The sequence below is a fragment of the Euprymna scolopes genome, chromosome 9 (genome assembly GCF_053919585.1).
Source record: "Euprymna scolopes isolate OS-2025 chromosome 9, ASM5391958v1, whole genome shotgun sequence".
Classification (NCBI taxonomy): Eukaryota; Metazoa; Mollusca; class Cephalopoda; order Sepiida; family Sepiolidae; genus Euprymna; species Euprymna scolopes.
Window position 1 is genome coordinate 62,215,605 of NC_136490.1, and position 15,143 is coordinate 62,230,747.

The 15,143-nt window shown below is 31.8% G+C and overlaps 1 protein-coding gene across 6 annotated transcripts in view; it reads left to right on the forward strand.

The window, feature by feature from the left end:
• The window catches only part of LOC145284539 (cytoplasmic dynein 2 intermediate chain 1-like), a 149,383-nt gene that overhangs the window by 6,839 nt on the left and 127,401 nt on the right, over positions 1-15,143 (forward strand). For all 6 annotated transcript variants that reach the window (XM_080133437.1, XM_080133440.1, XM_080133438.1 and 3 more), the window contains 3 exons: positions 8,236-8,298; positions 12,339-12,419; positions 14,139-14,204. In XM_080133437.1, the coding sequence (XP_079989563.1) occupies positions 8,236-8,298; positions 12,339-12,419; positions 14,139-14,204 (210 nt within the window). The remainder of the gene's footprint in view (positions 1-8,235; positions 8,299-12,338; positions 12,420-14,138; positions 14,205-15,143) is intronic.

Sequence of the window (15,143 nt, forward strand, 5' to 3'; positions counted from 1 at the left end):
CTGAAAAGCTGCTGCAACAGCTTGTGATATCAATGATGCATTTGGCCCAGGAATTACAAACAAACGTGTGGCATAATAGTGGTTCAAAAAATTTCACAATGGTGACAAGAGCCTCGAAGATGAAGATGGTCACAACTGGCCGACTGCGGTTGATATCAAACATTTGAAAGCCTTAATTGAAGTTGATCCTCGCAAAACCACACAAGAAGTTGCTGTTGAACTCAAGGTCGTCCACTCAACAGTCATTCGCCATTTAAAGTAAATAAGGAAGTCAAAAAGGTTGGATAATGGGTACTGCATGAATTGAACGATGATCAAAAAAGTCATCATTTTGAGTTGTCTTCTACGCTCTATTTGCACAATAAAAGCAACCATTTCTCAAGCAGATTGTGGCATGGATCCTCTACAACAACCGGCTATGTTCAGCACAGTGATTGGATGCCGGAGAAGCTCCACAACAATGCCTGAAGCCGAAATTGCACCAAAAAAAGGTTATGATGACTGTCTAGTGGTCTGTAGTCAGTCTCATCTATCACAGCTTCTTGAATCCAGGCAAAATGATTACAGCGGAGAAGTACTACTGACAAATTGACGAAATGCACCAGAAGCTGCAATGTATGTGCCCAAGATTGGTCAATATGAAGGGACCAATTCTCCTCCATGACAACACTTGCATGCATGTTACTCAACTGACCCTGCAGAAGCTGAATGAATTGAGCTACAAGACTCATCTGCCATAATCACCGGACCTCTCGCTCACCGATTATCACTTTTTCAAGCATCTTGACAACTTTGTGCAGGAAAAATGCTTTAAAAGCCAAGATGATGCCGAATCGGCCTTCAATGACTTCATCGCTTCCAGAACTCAGGATTTCTATGCTAATGGGATAAATAAACTTGTTATTCGTTAGCAAATATGTGTCGATTCTAATGGTTCCTCTTTCGATTCATAAAGTTTATTATGACAGGAGTTATGATCTTTTGAAGTTAAACATCAAAAAACAACATTATTCTTGTTTTTGCACCAACTTAATATATATATATATGTATATATATATATATATATATATATATATATATATATATATATATACTAAATATAAATATAGACTAAAAAAAATATATAATAACATGTCATAAAAAAAAAAAATAATAATAATAAAAACAAAAATTGTGTACTACTAAAAAAAGGTGTTGTTTTTTCTGATTGTATAAATTATATTGCTCTGAATTCTCATCGAGCTAAACCGAGGTTAATATTGGTACAATAATCAATATAATACCATTTAAAAGGTATTAAAATTGATTGTTAAAAAAAAAAATCCACATATATATATATATATATATATATATATATAGTCTTGGAAGTTTTTAACCTTTAAAACTATATAAAGAAAATATTTTATCATTTGTTAAAAAACCATTTAGTCAGTAAGTCATTCAATCAGCTGCAATCACTGCATCAACTTGCTCTCTTGAATTCACTATAGTACCAGTAATAATTTATTTTTTAAGGGATCATCAGTTGTTTACCATGAAACACTGTTTCGGGGATTTAAAAACAAAACAGTATATTATATCATGGCTCCCCAGCAGTGTTGATCAAACACAGCCTCCCTTAATCTTAGGAAAAAAACATGTTACAAATATTAGATCTAGTTTCCTATTCTTAATTATTTTATCTAACCTGTTCATGTTATAAAAATGAATTTCTTACCTGTGAGATTCATCTGTTTCCAAATTCAAAATGGATATATTTTTTAATTTACCAGTATTGTATTTATAAGATTAGGATTAATCCATTTGACTACTTATCACCCCCACTATGATTAGTATTTTGTATATTTACATTCTCATTTATTGAAAATTAAATATATATAAAGGTTAAAAATATTTATACATATTTACATTTTTTTAATTTTTTTTTATAAATACATTTTATACATTACTAATAAAGTTTTGGATTTCCTTTACTAATAAATTCTGTTTAATTTAAACGATTCAAAATCACCAGGATAACGAACAAATGCTTTATTTAACTGTTTAAATATTTTAGTTTTATCCCCACCTTGTTTTATCATCCTTATTACTAAGCTAGAAACTGGTGGTATAAAATCTATTAATTTTAAAGTAACGCGAGCTATTCTCAAAAACTCTGACATAATGGTTCCATAAAACATAAATACAGGGCAGGTACTATCTTTATGTGATATACACACTTTTGAAAGGGGAAAGAGTTTCTTTTATCAAATATTTTATAAAGAAAAATCGCATCCTCAATTTTTATATCTAAATCCAGAAATGTAGCCTGTTGTCCTCTATGTTCACAATTCAATTCTAACTCCTTTGGATATGTAAGATGTTTATTTTTTTCGAATTCATCGTTATCGTTTATACATATAAGGTCATCTATAAATCTCCTACATCCATGAAAATTATATGTTTTAGATATATCATTTTTTTATTTGTGATATATATATATATATATATATATATATATATATATATATATATATATATATATATCCTCGAATCTATATAAATAAAGATTTGCTCTAAATGGTACAGGATCCAATCCCATTGGGATATTTATAGTTTGGAGTAATATTTTATTTCCTATTTGAAAATAACATTCTTTAATAAGATGACTTATAAGTATTTTTAATATACCTTTAGAAACACTAGTTTTGCTATTTTTATTTTTACACCAGAAAGCTTTAGAGTTTGAAAAGTCTATATATTTACCTTTGCCACCTTCAAAAGCTAAATCCACAGTATCATTTAATTCTTTTATAAGTTTTTCGTGACGAATTTTAGTATATAGCGTACTAAAATCATAAGTAGCTTAAGATTTTGCTTCTCTTCTGGAATTTATTTTATCTAATTTTTCTTTCACTGGTCGTGAATTATTTACTACCCAAAATAGACTAATATTACTATAGAATTTTCTTTTCTGGTGGAAATTATTTATTTGATTTATAAGTAATTTAAATATTTTAGATATAGCTTTACTTAAAGGTTTAGTCATGCACGTCTTTGAACCTACAATAAACCTAGCGCTAACTGGATTTTTGTGCATTTTAGGTATCCAATACATACGTGGAAGTTTTTTGGGGTTTTTTCATCTAACTTTAATCCTACTTTTTCACTAATAATACTATTATTCAGAATAATGCTGTCTAAATTAATATTACTTACTTTATAGGTATCTGAAACGTTACTTGTAATTCCTACTTCTATTAATAAACGTATATTTTTTACATATAAAAGTTTTGTTTTGTTTGCCGATTTATCAATAGGAACTATTACAAACTTATCTTGGAGTATTTTAAGTTCCTCCAGTATTTCTGAATTTTTTAAAAGAGGATTAGTTTTTCTAGGGTGTTTAAATTTTTTTATATGTGTAACCTTTTCATTTATGCATTCAAGTATATTATTTTTCCATGCATCAAACGCAGACTGTGGTAATTTATATTTATTTATCATAGACATAATAAAACCTTCTAGTGCTTTACTTACTTCTTTAATGCATTTAGTGTAATTTAGGTATTTAGGCTCTCTATAATTCGGACCTTCACTAATGGCCTCCACATTTTGGCCAAGTTTCATGAAAATCTAATTGATGGATCAAACGCTGTGGGGCAAAGAATGTCATTTTTGGCCATTTTAGGGCATTTTTTACCTCTTTTGAGCCCCTTGGGACGTCGAATCCCAGTGTAAATGGATAAAGGTGCAGTTTCATGTATATTTGAGTTGACGACTGTGAAAAACCACTATATAGTCAAACATATCAAGTTTTTGTTGAAACATATGAAAAAAAGAGCCACAGAAATTATAACTTTGTGCAGGAAAAATGTACTAGAAGCTCCAATTTAATTTAGGTATTTAGGCTCTCTATAATTTTAGCACTTAGAGTCTCCGGGGACGTTAACCAGAATTTTGCCAGGGTTACCCATACTGGATTTATATATGAAACAATGGCCTCCACATTTTGGCCAAGTTTCAGAAAAATCTAATGGATAGATCAAAAGTGTCATTTTTGGCCATTTTGGGGCACTTTTTTTTTTACCTTTTTTGAGCCCCTGGGAACGCAACAGGAATTTTTGCAAAAAAAAAAAAATTTTTTTTACTGCACACATCTATTTAATGAAATACAATTTGTGGCATAATGTCAGGAAAAACTAATGGACGGTTTTCTAGCAATCGTCCGGACAAACGGACACACAGAAGCACGGACGCTAGTGAAAACATAGGTCCTTTTCAGATAAATCGGGGAACAAAAAATAGCTCCTAAGGTGTCAACATTTAAAAATTGGAATTTGGCAGGCATAAGTCGACTAATAGTGTATCTTCTACATATGTGCAAGTATAAATTTATATGTTTAACTACTTTAATTTTTTAAGTTTTGGTATGCATATGGACTTGGCTCAGATGCTAACAAATAGCACAAGAAAGTTACATGTTTTGGTTTCGATTCTAGTTGATGGCACTCAAGTCATCATTTTTTTAAAGTTTTTGAAATCACTACTATATATTGAGTACAATATAATAATCAATAGAGAATTGGCTCTATAATAATAAATACAAAATATATTTAAGTGTATATTATGACTGGGCAACACCAGGCGACTTGCTAGTCTTTATATGAATTTAGGTATGTGGATATGTTTCTATATTTCTATATATAGGATTCACTCCTAAAATAATTAACTGATCATTATTAATTTTGAATATGCTTTTAGGCATAAGGGTGAGTAATGTGAACTATATTTAGTTTAACTTTGTTTTGTGCAAAAGGGGGAAAGATGATGTTGAAACCTTTCATGAAAATTTAATTACCTTTGATTTTTGTGAAACTTAAGCAATAATTATTAAATATCAATTAATGAATATTCCCCAAATATTTATTTATTTGAAGTATTTTAAACATATTTTAGGGGCATACTATAGGCGCAACCTCCCATTTGAAAATTAAAATATACCAGATTTTCATTGAATTTGATCCATAGTTATTATTTCATTGAATTTGATCCATAGTTATTATTTCATTGAATTTGATCCATAGTTATTATTTCATTGAATTTGATCCATGGTTATTATTAGGCACTAATTAATCAAGATTCCTTGAATAATAGAATCAAACTATTCTCATTCTGTCAGCAATAAGAGAGTAGAAGTATTAACTAATTATTGTTATTTCTTAGTTATCATCACTTGTAGTACAGATTAGACTATCCAAGAAGATTATGATATGGTTAATCAACACCTTTATCCATTATAGTATTAGATTGACAAGAAGGTGCTTGTGAAATTTTTAATTTTGATTTCAAATGATGTATTTTCAAATAAGTTTCATTGTAATGCCTTTATGTTATAAATTATTTTAAACAGTTTTTTTCGTTCTATTTAAATTTAATCATTTAAATTACATTCGTTTTAAAACAATTATGTTTTCTTTTCAGAATGCTGAATAAAAGATGGAAAAAAAGCAAATTCGCACAATTTTCTTATTTCAATTAAAGCTAGGCCAAAAAGCTGCTGAAACAGCTTGCGATATCAATAAAGCATTTGGCCCAAGAACCACTACTGAATGCACAGACCAATGGTGGTTTAAGAAATTTTGTGGTGGCGACAAGAGTCTGGAAGATGATGAGCATAGTGCTCGGCCATCGGATATTTACAATGATCAATTAAGAGCCTTAGTCAAAGCCAATCCATGCACAACTGTTTGAGAACTTGTTTCTAAATTTGACATAACGTATACAACGATTTCTAACCACTTGAGAAAGATAGGAAAGATAAAAAAAAAACTTGATAAATGAATGCCTCATAAATTGAATGAAAACCAAAAGAAACACTGTTATGAAGTCTTCCAGTTTTTTACACAACAAAAACAAGTTTTTCAACTGAGTTGTGACTTGTGATGAAAAGTGGGGTTTTTACGTAGGTTCTTTTGCAATGCTCAGCTCAGTGATTAGACACTGACAAAGCTTCACAACATTTCCTGAAGCCAGAGTTACACTGAAAGAAGGTCATGCTTACTGTTTGGTGGTTTTTGACTGGTTTCACTCATTGCAGTTTTTTAATGCATGTGAAACCATTACGGCAGGCGAAGTACTGTCTACAAATGAATGAAATGCATTAGAAACTTCAATAACAACACCCAGCATTAGTTAACAGAAAAGGCCCAATTCTCCTCCACAACAATGCCTGACCACACATTGCTAAACTGACCTTGCAGAAGTTGAATGAATTGGGCTACAAAACTTTGCCTTATCTGCCATGCTCTCTAGACCTATCACCTACCGACTACCACTTTTTCAAGCATCTCGACAACTTTCTGTATGAGAAATGCTTCAAAAACCTAAGTGATATCAAAAATGCCTTCAGCAACTTCATCACTACCAGAACGCAAGATGTTTACTCGCACAAATACACTTGTTTTGTATTGGCAAAAGTGTGTTGATTCTAATGGTACTTATTTCGATCAAAAAATTTTTGTTTGAGCCGAGATATTTTTATCGAAATTTAAAAGTTAAAAGCCGCAAGAACTTTCTTGTCAACCTGATATACATTCAGTCAGTCATAACTGGTTAGAAGTGTTATTTTAATTATCTTTTTATGCTCCACCCTCCATGGATTTATATTATGGGACTAGAGCATGAAAGGATAATAATTAACACTTTTACTCAGTTATGACTGACAGAATGTAATGCAATGGATAAAGGTTTTTATTAATTTCAGTTTTAAATTCTATACAGGTTTTGGTGTTCAATATAAAGATTCCAAAGTTTGAAAAGCTTCATATGAAAAGGTCAATATTTACATTTGTTGAAATGTTGTGCAAATAACAACCAAAATCAGATTAGTTGTCCAGAAAGTCTAAATACTAATATACTGACAAACTAACCACTATTGTAAGATTATAGAGGGGGGAGGGGCTGATATACAACATATCTGACTGCTTTTAAATTTTCACAGTTTTCAATAAATTCAAATTATTTTTTTTTTTTCAATTTAAATTACTACAGTTATGAAAAGCAACACATTAAATGAACTTTTCTTTCTTTGTAGTTATCCAAATAGTCTAAATCACTCCAATTATTAATAATTAATGTACGTTTTTTTTTTTGTTTTTTTACATAGGCATCACCACATTATCAAGGCCAAGAGGCCACTCAAGGATAAGGGTTAAAGAGTGTACAGTAGAAATTGGACAATATAGTAATCATTAGTAATGAAAATTTGGTAAATTTGATAACTTATATGGAACGGCTCATCAAGAACTTATTTACGTTAGACTTGAACACAACCATATTGTAGTCAGCCGGAAAGCAGGAAAACGGAAGACAGTTCCACAGGCGTGCAGTTCTAAGAAAGAAGCTTTGTTCATGGAATCTACGTTTAGGTTTAGGCACAGATAAAGAGTGGGGAGAATTATTGATGGTGTTTACAGCTAGACGAGTGTTTCTTGTGAAAGTTTGGCGAGGGGGGACCATAGATTGAAGCTCAGTCGAGCACTTTCCATGAAAATAACGATACATCAGAGACAAACTCGCAACATCTCTTCTGTGAGATAGAGGTTGCAAGGAGGAGAAAAGGACATCTCCTACGAGGCTACAAAGTCTATTTTGAACTCTATCAAGGCAGGAAAAGTCCTTTCTAGCAGCTCCTGCCCAGATGTGGCAACAGTATTCCATCCTTGGACGTACCTGGCTCTTATATAGATAGAGAATAGAATCAGCAGTGAGATATTTACCGGATCGATAGAAAGATCCCACCATTTTTCCAGCAGCCTTGGCAACAGATTTGATGTACGTGTTCCATTTAAGATCAGGAGTAATGGTCAAGCCCAGAAGCTTGTCAAAACTTGAGGCCTCCTGAAGACGAGAGCCATTCATTTCAATTGATGCCAGATGTGGATTAGAATGTTGATGATGTAAAGAGAGAAGCTTGGTTTTAGATGCATTAAAAGTAGCCAGCCACTCCTTTCCCCATTGTACTACGTGCTCAAGATCAGAGGAGAGAGAATTGGAGAGAACTTGGTCGTTTACTGTCTTAGATATACTGACAAGTTAAGTACTATTGTAAGAGTGTAGAAAGCAGGGGAAGACTTACAATATATCTGAGTGTTTTTAAATATTTTCATCTTTCAATAAATTCAATTTTTTTTTCTATTTAAATTACCACACTTGTGAAAAGCAGTAAAAGCAAATACATGTTTTTCTTTATAGGAAGAGAAAAGTAACAGAAAAGGCCAAGATATGGCGAGTAGACGAAAACAGTTACGGGAAGAGGTAAGATAAAGACAAAACAAAGTTGATGCTGACTCGAAAATTGGTGCTAATTATGTCATCATGATATGCATATAAAACAAAAAAGTGATGGTGGATGAAAGTTATCAAAAAATGAGTGAATCTGAATCATCAAATATTGAAAATGCTGCCTTTTTTTATTTTTATTTTTTTACATAGGCATCACCACTTATCAAGGCCCAAAGACCACTCGAGGATAAGGGTTAAGAGTGTACAGTAGTCAATTGGACAATATAGTAATCGTTAGTAATGGAAATTTGGTAAATTTGTTAACTTAAGAGGAACGGCTCATCAAGAACTTATTTATGTTGAACTTGAAGACAACCATATTGTAGTCAGCTGGAAATCAGGAAAACGGAAGAGAGTTCCACAGGCGTGCAGTTCTAAGAAAGAAGCCTTATTCATGGAATCTACGTTTAAGTTTAGGCACAGATAGAGAGTAGGCGAAAATTATTAATAGTGTTTTCAGCTAGACGAGTGTTTCTTGTGAAAGTTTGGTGAGGGAAGACCATAGATTGAAGTTCAGTCGAGCACTTACCATGAAAATAACGATAAAGCAGAGACAAACTTGCGACATCTCTTCTGTGAGATAGAGGTTGCAGAGAAGTTAGAAGTAATTTGCTGAAGATTGAACTTGGAATGTCAAAATAACATGTAAATTTGAACTAATATTCTAGTTATCTCAGTCATCTGACTCTGAGAAAAAATATAGATAACTTTTAAGGTTTCTAAACTTCTAAAAGATTCTCCTTTATTAGAGGTCTCCATATTGTGTTCATCTCTATACTTGACCTGCTGAATAGAATAATATGTCCTAATGTATTAACCATTTCTTTCAGCTGTTTCACAGTGATTGTTATTCATTTCCTTCCATGCATGAGAAACTATGGACTTTACAAAACTTTTCACAATATTTACAATAGTTAACAGAAAAAAAACAAAGCAAAAAAAAAAACAAGTAGATGTTACCAGAGGTAAGAAAAGTTACTTTTTTACTTACCTGGATATGTTTTTACATGTTTTAAAGTATTTTGGATGTTTTGATTGCATTTTGCTAATACAATAAAAGTATGATTGATTTTATCTTATTCCAAAATTGTTGATGACCCTTTTCAGCAATTACAAAGACTCTTTTCGCCTTGACTAAACTTTTTTTTATTAAAATAAAAATGCTTTAAAATAATTTCAAATGCAAAAAAAAATTATCCAGGTTGGTTGAAAAGTAACTTTTATTGCCTCCAGTGATATATTCATTTATTGCTTATTTGTTTTTGCTTATTTATTTTTTGCTTATTTATTTATTGCTTTTTGCTTTTTTATTTTTGCTTATTTGTTTATTGCTTATTAATTTATTGCTTTTTTTTGCTTATTTATTTTTTGCTTATTAATTTATTGCTTATTTATTTTTTTGCTTTTTTGTTTATTGCTTTTTTGTTTTTTGCTTTGTTTTTTTGTTTATTGCTTATTTGTTTTTGCTTATTTGTTTATTGCTTATTTATTTTTTGCTTATTTTTTGCTTTTTTGTTTTTTTTATTTATTGCTTATTTGTTTACTGCTTATTTATTTTTGCTTATTTGTTTATTGCTTATTTATTTATTGCTTATTTATTTTTTGCTTTTTGCTTTTTTGTTTATTTGTTTATTGCTTATTTGTTTATTGCTTATTTGTTTATTGCTTATTTGTTTATTGCTTATTTGTCTATTGCTTATTTGTCTATTGCTTTTTTGTTTTTTGTTCACCATTTTTTCTGCTCACTACTGTAAAAAAAATCGTGAAACTTTTATATAAAGAAATATTGTTTTGAAATGATTTGAATGCATGCTACAATACTTTTGGATGATAGAAAACGTTTATTTCAATAAGTTTCTATTTATTTGCATTTAGGCTTAAACTTTATGAAATGATTTTATAATGACATGGTATTGCCTTAGATCATAGCCAGGAAGATACGCTAGAAATTTTATACTCTGTTTAAAGATGATTCTTGTAAATATTTTTATAATTGAATGCAAGTCGCAATGTATTTCTCATCCCGGCTGTGCTATTAAAAAAATGCTCCGCTGAGGTTGTTCCAGTTCTCTGTAAACTCTTTAACAAATCTTGCTTTCCTGACTGCTGGAAAACTGCTTCTGTGGTACCAATTTACAAAAACTCTGACAAAAGAACTGACCCATTAAATTTTCACCCAATTAGCTTCCTCCCTCTTTTCGCCAAAATATTTGAGTCCTTAATTAATCAAGCTCTAGTCCACCACCTTGCAGCTGCTAAACTTCTGTCTGGCCACCAATATGGATTTAGGCAAGCCCATTCTACTGCAGATATTCTAGCTGTAATCTCTGAACGTTTATACCAAGCACTGAATAAGACAGGGGAAGGGAGAGCAGTAGCCCTAGATATATCTAAGGCTTTTGACAGGGTACGGCACGATGGTCTTCTCATGAAAATAATATCCTATAGTATTACTGGACGAATGCTTAGCATAATTAAATCCTTAAATCAGAGAAGAATCCAGGTTGTCCTTGATGGGGAAAAAATATGATATAAATGCAGGTGTACTTCAGAGATCGATCCATGGACCTTTATTATTTCAGATATTCATAAATGACTTACCTGATAAAATTGTCTGCCGACAACACCATGCTCTATAGCAGGCACGTGGGGAAAACTAATGAGCACATATCTAAGGTAATGGCCGAAACCCTAGAGGAAGACCTTCAGTCTGCAGTGGAATGAGGTAAAAATTGGATGGTAATGTTCAACACTGCCAAGACAAAGCTCGTTTCCTTTAATAATTACATGAAACCTTACCAACCACCAATAGCTATAGCTAAAGATACACTACCTGAAAGTACTTTATTCAAGCTCCTGCTCCTCGGCTTAACGTTCACAGGGAACATGAGTTGGAATAGATACATTGAGATCATTGTCAAGGCTGCTGTGATAAAGGTGGGCTCTCTCTATCATGCTAGAAAGTTACTTACACCTGAAAGTATCTTGTACCTGTACAAAGCCACCATTCGCCCATATATGAAGCCACATTTGGGCTTGCACATCTGCTACAAGTCTCTCACTCCTGGACAGGGTTCAAAAGAGAGTTTCCAACCTGATAGATCCTGAACTGTCATCTAAGCTTCAGCCCCTGTCCCATCGACGAAATGTTGCATCTCTCTGCCTGTTTTACAAGTATTTTAATGATGGATGCTCTGACGAATTACAAGCCCTTGTACCCCCTCGATGAAAATACCCCCGACAAACCCAACAAGCAGCGAAGTCCCACCCCTACACAGTAGAGATTTCTAGATGTAAGAAAGTCTTCTACTCTAATAGCTTCTTCCCCAGGACTACTAGACTTTGGAATTCTCTTCCAGGTTCTTGCTTCCCCAACTGTACTGACATGCAGAAGTTCAAGTGTAATGTGAACAGACATCTTGCTGCTAAACTCCCTACATAGTACCCCTGCAACTTAGGCCCCTGATAGTAGCCCCCTACATCAAAGTGGCAATGTGCCTTGTTTGGGGTGAAAAATGTAATTTAAAAAATAAAAAAAAAAGTCAAAGAATTTCCGAAATACTAATGCTTAATCAGCAATTCATCAGATTAAAATAAAAATGTTTTCTAAAAATGAAATGTAAAAATTAAAGGAAATTCTAGAAAATAACAAAAATTTCACTGACACCCAGTTTCTGTAATATTATCCAGAGTTATTTGATAACTCAAACAGCCAACATACAAAGATAAGAGGATTTATTACTGTAAGTAAAGAATGCAAGTTGGGTAAATGGCTTATAATGCATACAGGAAATGCCCTTCTTAAGGCTACCATCATTGTTGTTGATATTCTACTTGGAATGGTTCACTGTATAAGGTGTATGTATAGGGGGGAAGGTCAGTACTTTCTTCCATGTTACTGGAGGGTGGGAATATTGTATCATTTAGATGAAATTAATTTTTATGTCTTTAATCTTTTACTACATTCCACTTATAATTATGATCCAATTTATTTTCTTCAAATTATTTTCCAGGAAGAAAAAGAAGCCCGAGAACTCAAAGAAGCAAGAAAAGTCAAAAGAGCAGAGCAGAATGCAAAATCACGTGCACTCATCGTAAGCAAACAAAACAATAAACTTTTCATAATAAATTATAATCATTGTTTGTCTGCAATAGAAAACACTAACATTACTCAAAGGTATATCATATTTTCCAAATATTTTTTTTAGTCTGACACATTGAGAATTATAGTCTTATCTGTTATATAATAACAAGAATTTCACTGTGTGGCACAGTGATGATTTTGCTGGTGCAATTTTAATTGATTGATTTAAATTATTTCATAATTTATTTAAAGAATTCGCATATTTGGATTATTCGAACTACTATTTTCATCTTGAGTATTATTTTCACAATAAGCTGATGTAACCTCTGGCTTTCTTCAGACGCATCTTGTTGAACTCTGGGAATCTGTCAAGCTCGGGAATCTGCACAGAACTCTTTATTCAATCTATTAGGGTAGCATGCAAAAGAGTGTCACTTACAACTGAATTTTATTTTATGTACTTTATCTGTTGTGAAAATAACACTAAAGATGAGAACAGTAGTCTGAATAATTCAAATAATATGAATTATTAATCCTCACCTCAAAAATTCAAAAATATAATTTTAAAAAATTGAGGATCTACACATTTGGGGTGACAAAAATTCACCAAATTTTCTTAAATGAACAATTTAATTCAAAAGGTTATATTTTTCATATTTTAATGACAGTCAGTGCAAGAACAAATTTTCAAAACAATGCAATTGAAAGAATAATTTTTACTTAAAATTTAACAGATTAGATTGCTTTTTCTTAACAATTGTTGTGAACTAACGCAGATGACTAAATCATATTTGCAATTTTAAAAGATCATGAAAGTGTATCTGCTGCACTGATGTTTAACTGAAGAAAGAACCAGTACTAACTTTTGCCATATTTCAAATCACAAATCTTGAAAGATTGAACTTACAAATTGTGTGCTTTGATTTTCAAGAAATTCTTAGGAGATAATTTTTTGGTCTGAGAGATTAATTGCAAAACTTATTGGAAAAATTTATTGGAAAATTTTAAAGGTCACAAGATATGACAAGGCATTCCAAAAGTAATGCTTCCTATTTTTTTATCCTACCTAAATGGACTAGAGGGGATTGCAAATTGCATTGTTATGATGACTGAACTTATGCATTCATGACCTGAAAGTGTCATCTCTCTGTTGTTGATATTAACGATATGAGACTCTAGAAAATAATTCCTGTCAGGAAGTACGTCAGAAGCAGAGATGCATCATTGAATTTCTGGCAAAAGTGCATTTAGAATGGTGATTATGTAGAAAAATAAATTCCAGAGTACAAAAGATCTCTAGGTTTAATGGTACCACTCCCATCTTCGTAGCTCTTCAACATTTTGAATTTAAAAACGATAGGAGTCTTTACTTTTGGAATGACCCTCATATCTGATAAAAAATAATTACCTTTCAATAAATATGAACATACTGTACGTGGGGAGCTGCAAAAATAACGTCAGCAAAATCATCTCCCTTGATTGTGATATACATGTGACTATAGACCCCTTGTGAATTTAATATTTCCTAGAAACTTCCTTTCTTGGAGGAAGCCAGCTCAACTCGCACAGGATGAATTTCATCTTAAGCAGCCAACAATGTTAGTGTGTAAATGATCACAGCAGATTCAAATGGATTTGAATTCAATATTTTCAAATCTGTAATCTGCAATCGTATCTATAAAAGCAATCACTCTTCAATTGGTTATATTTTGGTTGTTTCTATTTTTAGGATGAAGAAGAACATAGACAAAGAAGACGAGAACAGAAGGCAAAAGAAAGAAATGCACTCGATGAAGTAAGTGAAAACCTATAATTTACAACACTTTCATTGATTAGTCAGTGGTTGTCATTCTTGGACCTTTAAAGGTTGTGCGGATTGGCCAAAAGGTCATCTAATCACTACTACTTTTAAGGTCATCTGAGCCAACCTATATAAACTCAAACACACGTTACTTCAACCTCTTTTTGCTATTTTTCCTGTTATCCTTTCTTTTGAACGTTTTGATTACATCCACAACAAAGCCAATAGATATAGCAATCTCTCTTTTTCTAGTTTCCTCATTTTTGGTTGACTTCTGATTAAATGCATTGTAATAGAGGCAGATCACAGGCTAAAGCTATTCCTTCCATGACAGACACAAGCATCAGGCTCCGTATAGGCTTTAAAAGGCTTTGAATTTTGACTTTTGTCTTGGAAAGGCCTTATTTCTATTATTACCTTGAAAAAGCCTTGAAAATATGGAACATGTCTTGAAAAGGCATTGAAAATCGTATTCTTTATATTCAGTAAAAATTTGTGTCAGAATATTAAAAACAAAATCGAAGTAAATACTATTAAAATATGTTTTTTAAATATTAAAAATTAAAAAATAAAATCAAAATAAATACATTCTTCTGAAATTGCATCATATTATTTGAAGTGAAGAGTATCAGTAAGTAAAGAATTGCCTTTTAGAAAGGTTTTATTAACTGTAAAATACACGTACGCTCTTGAAAGGATCGAGCGGGAAAATGAAACAGAGGGCGCTTTTATTATGAATGTCAATCCCAAGGGGGATAACTCTTAACAACAAATTAAATCATAACATTTTCCCCGTCCTAAAGTATTCAAGTAAGGGGTAATTAATTATAGACAAATTTTTTTTTTTTTTTTTTTTTTACAATCACATAAGAATCATTTTATTTACAAATAACATATGAACCCAAACTGCAGTTTTTTCAGTATTTAGTCACA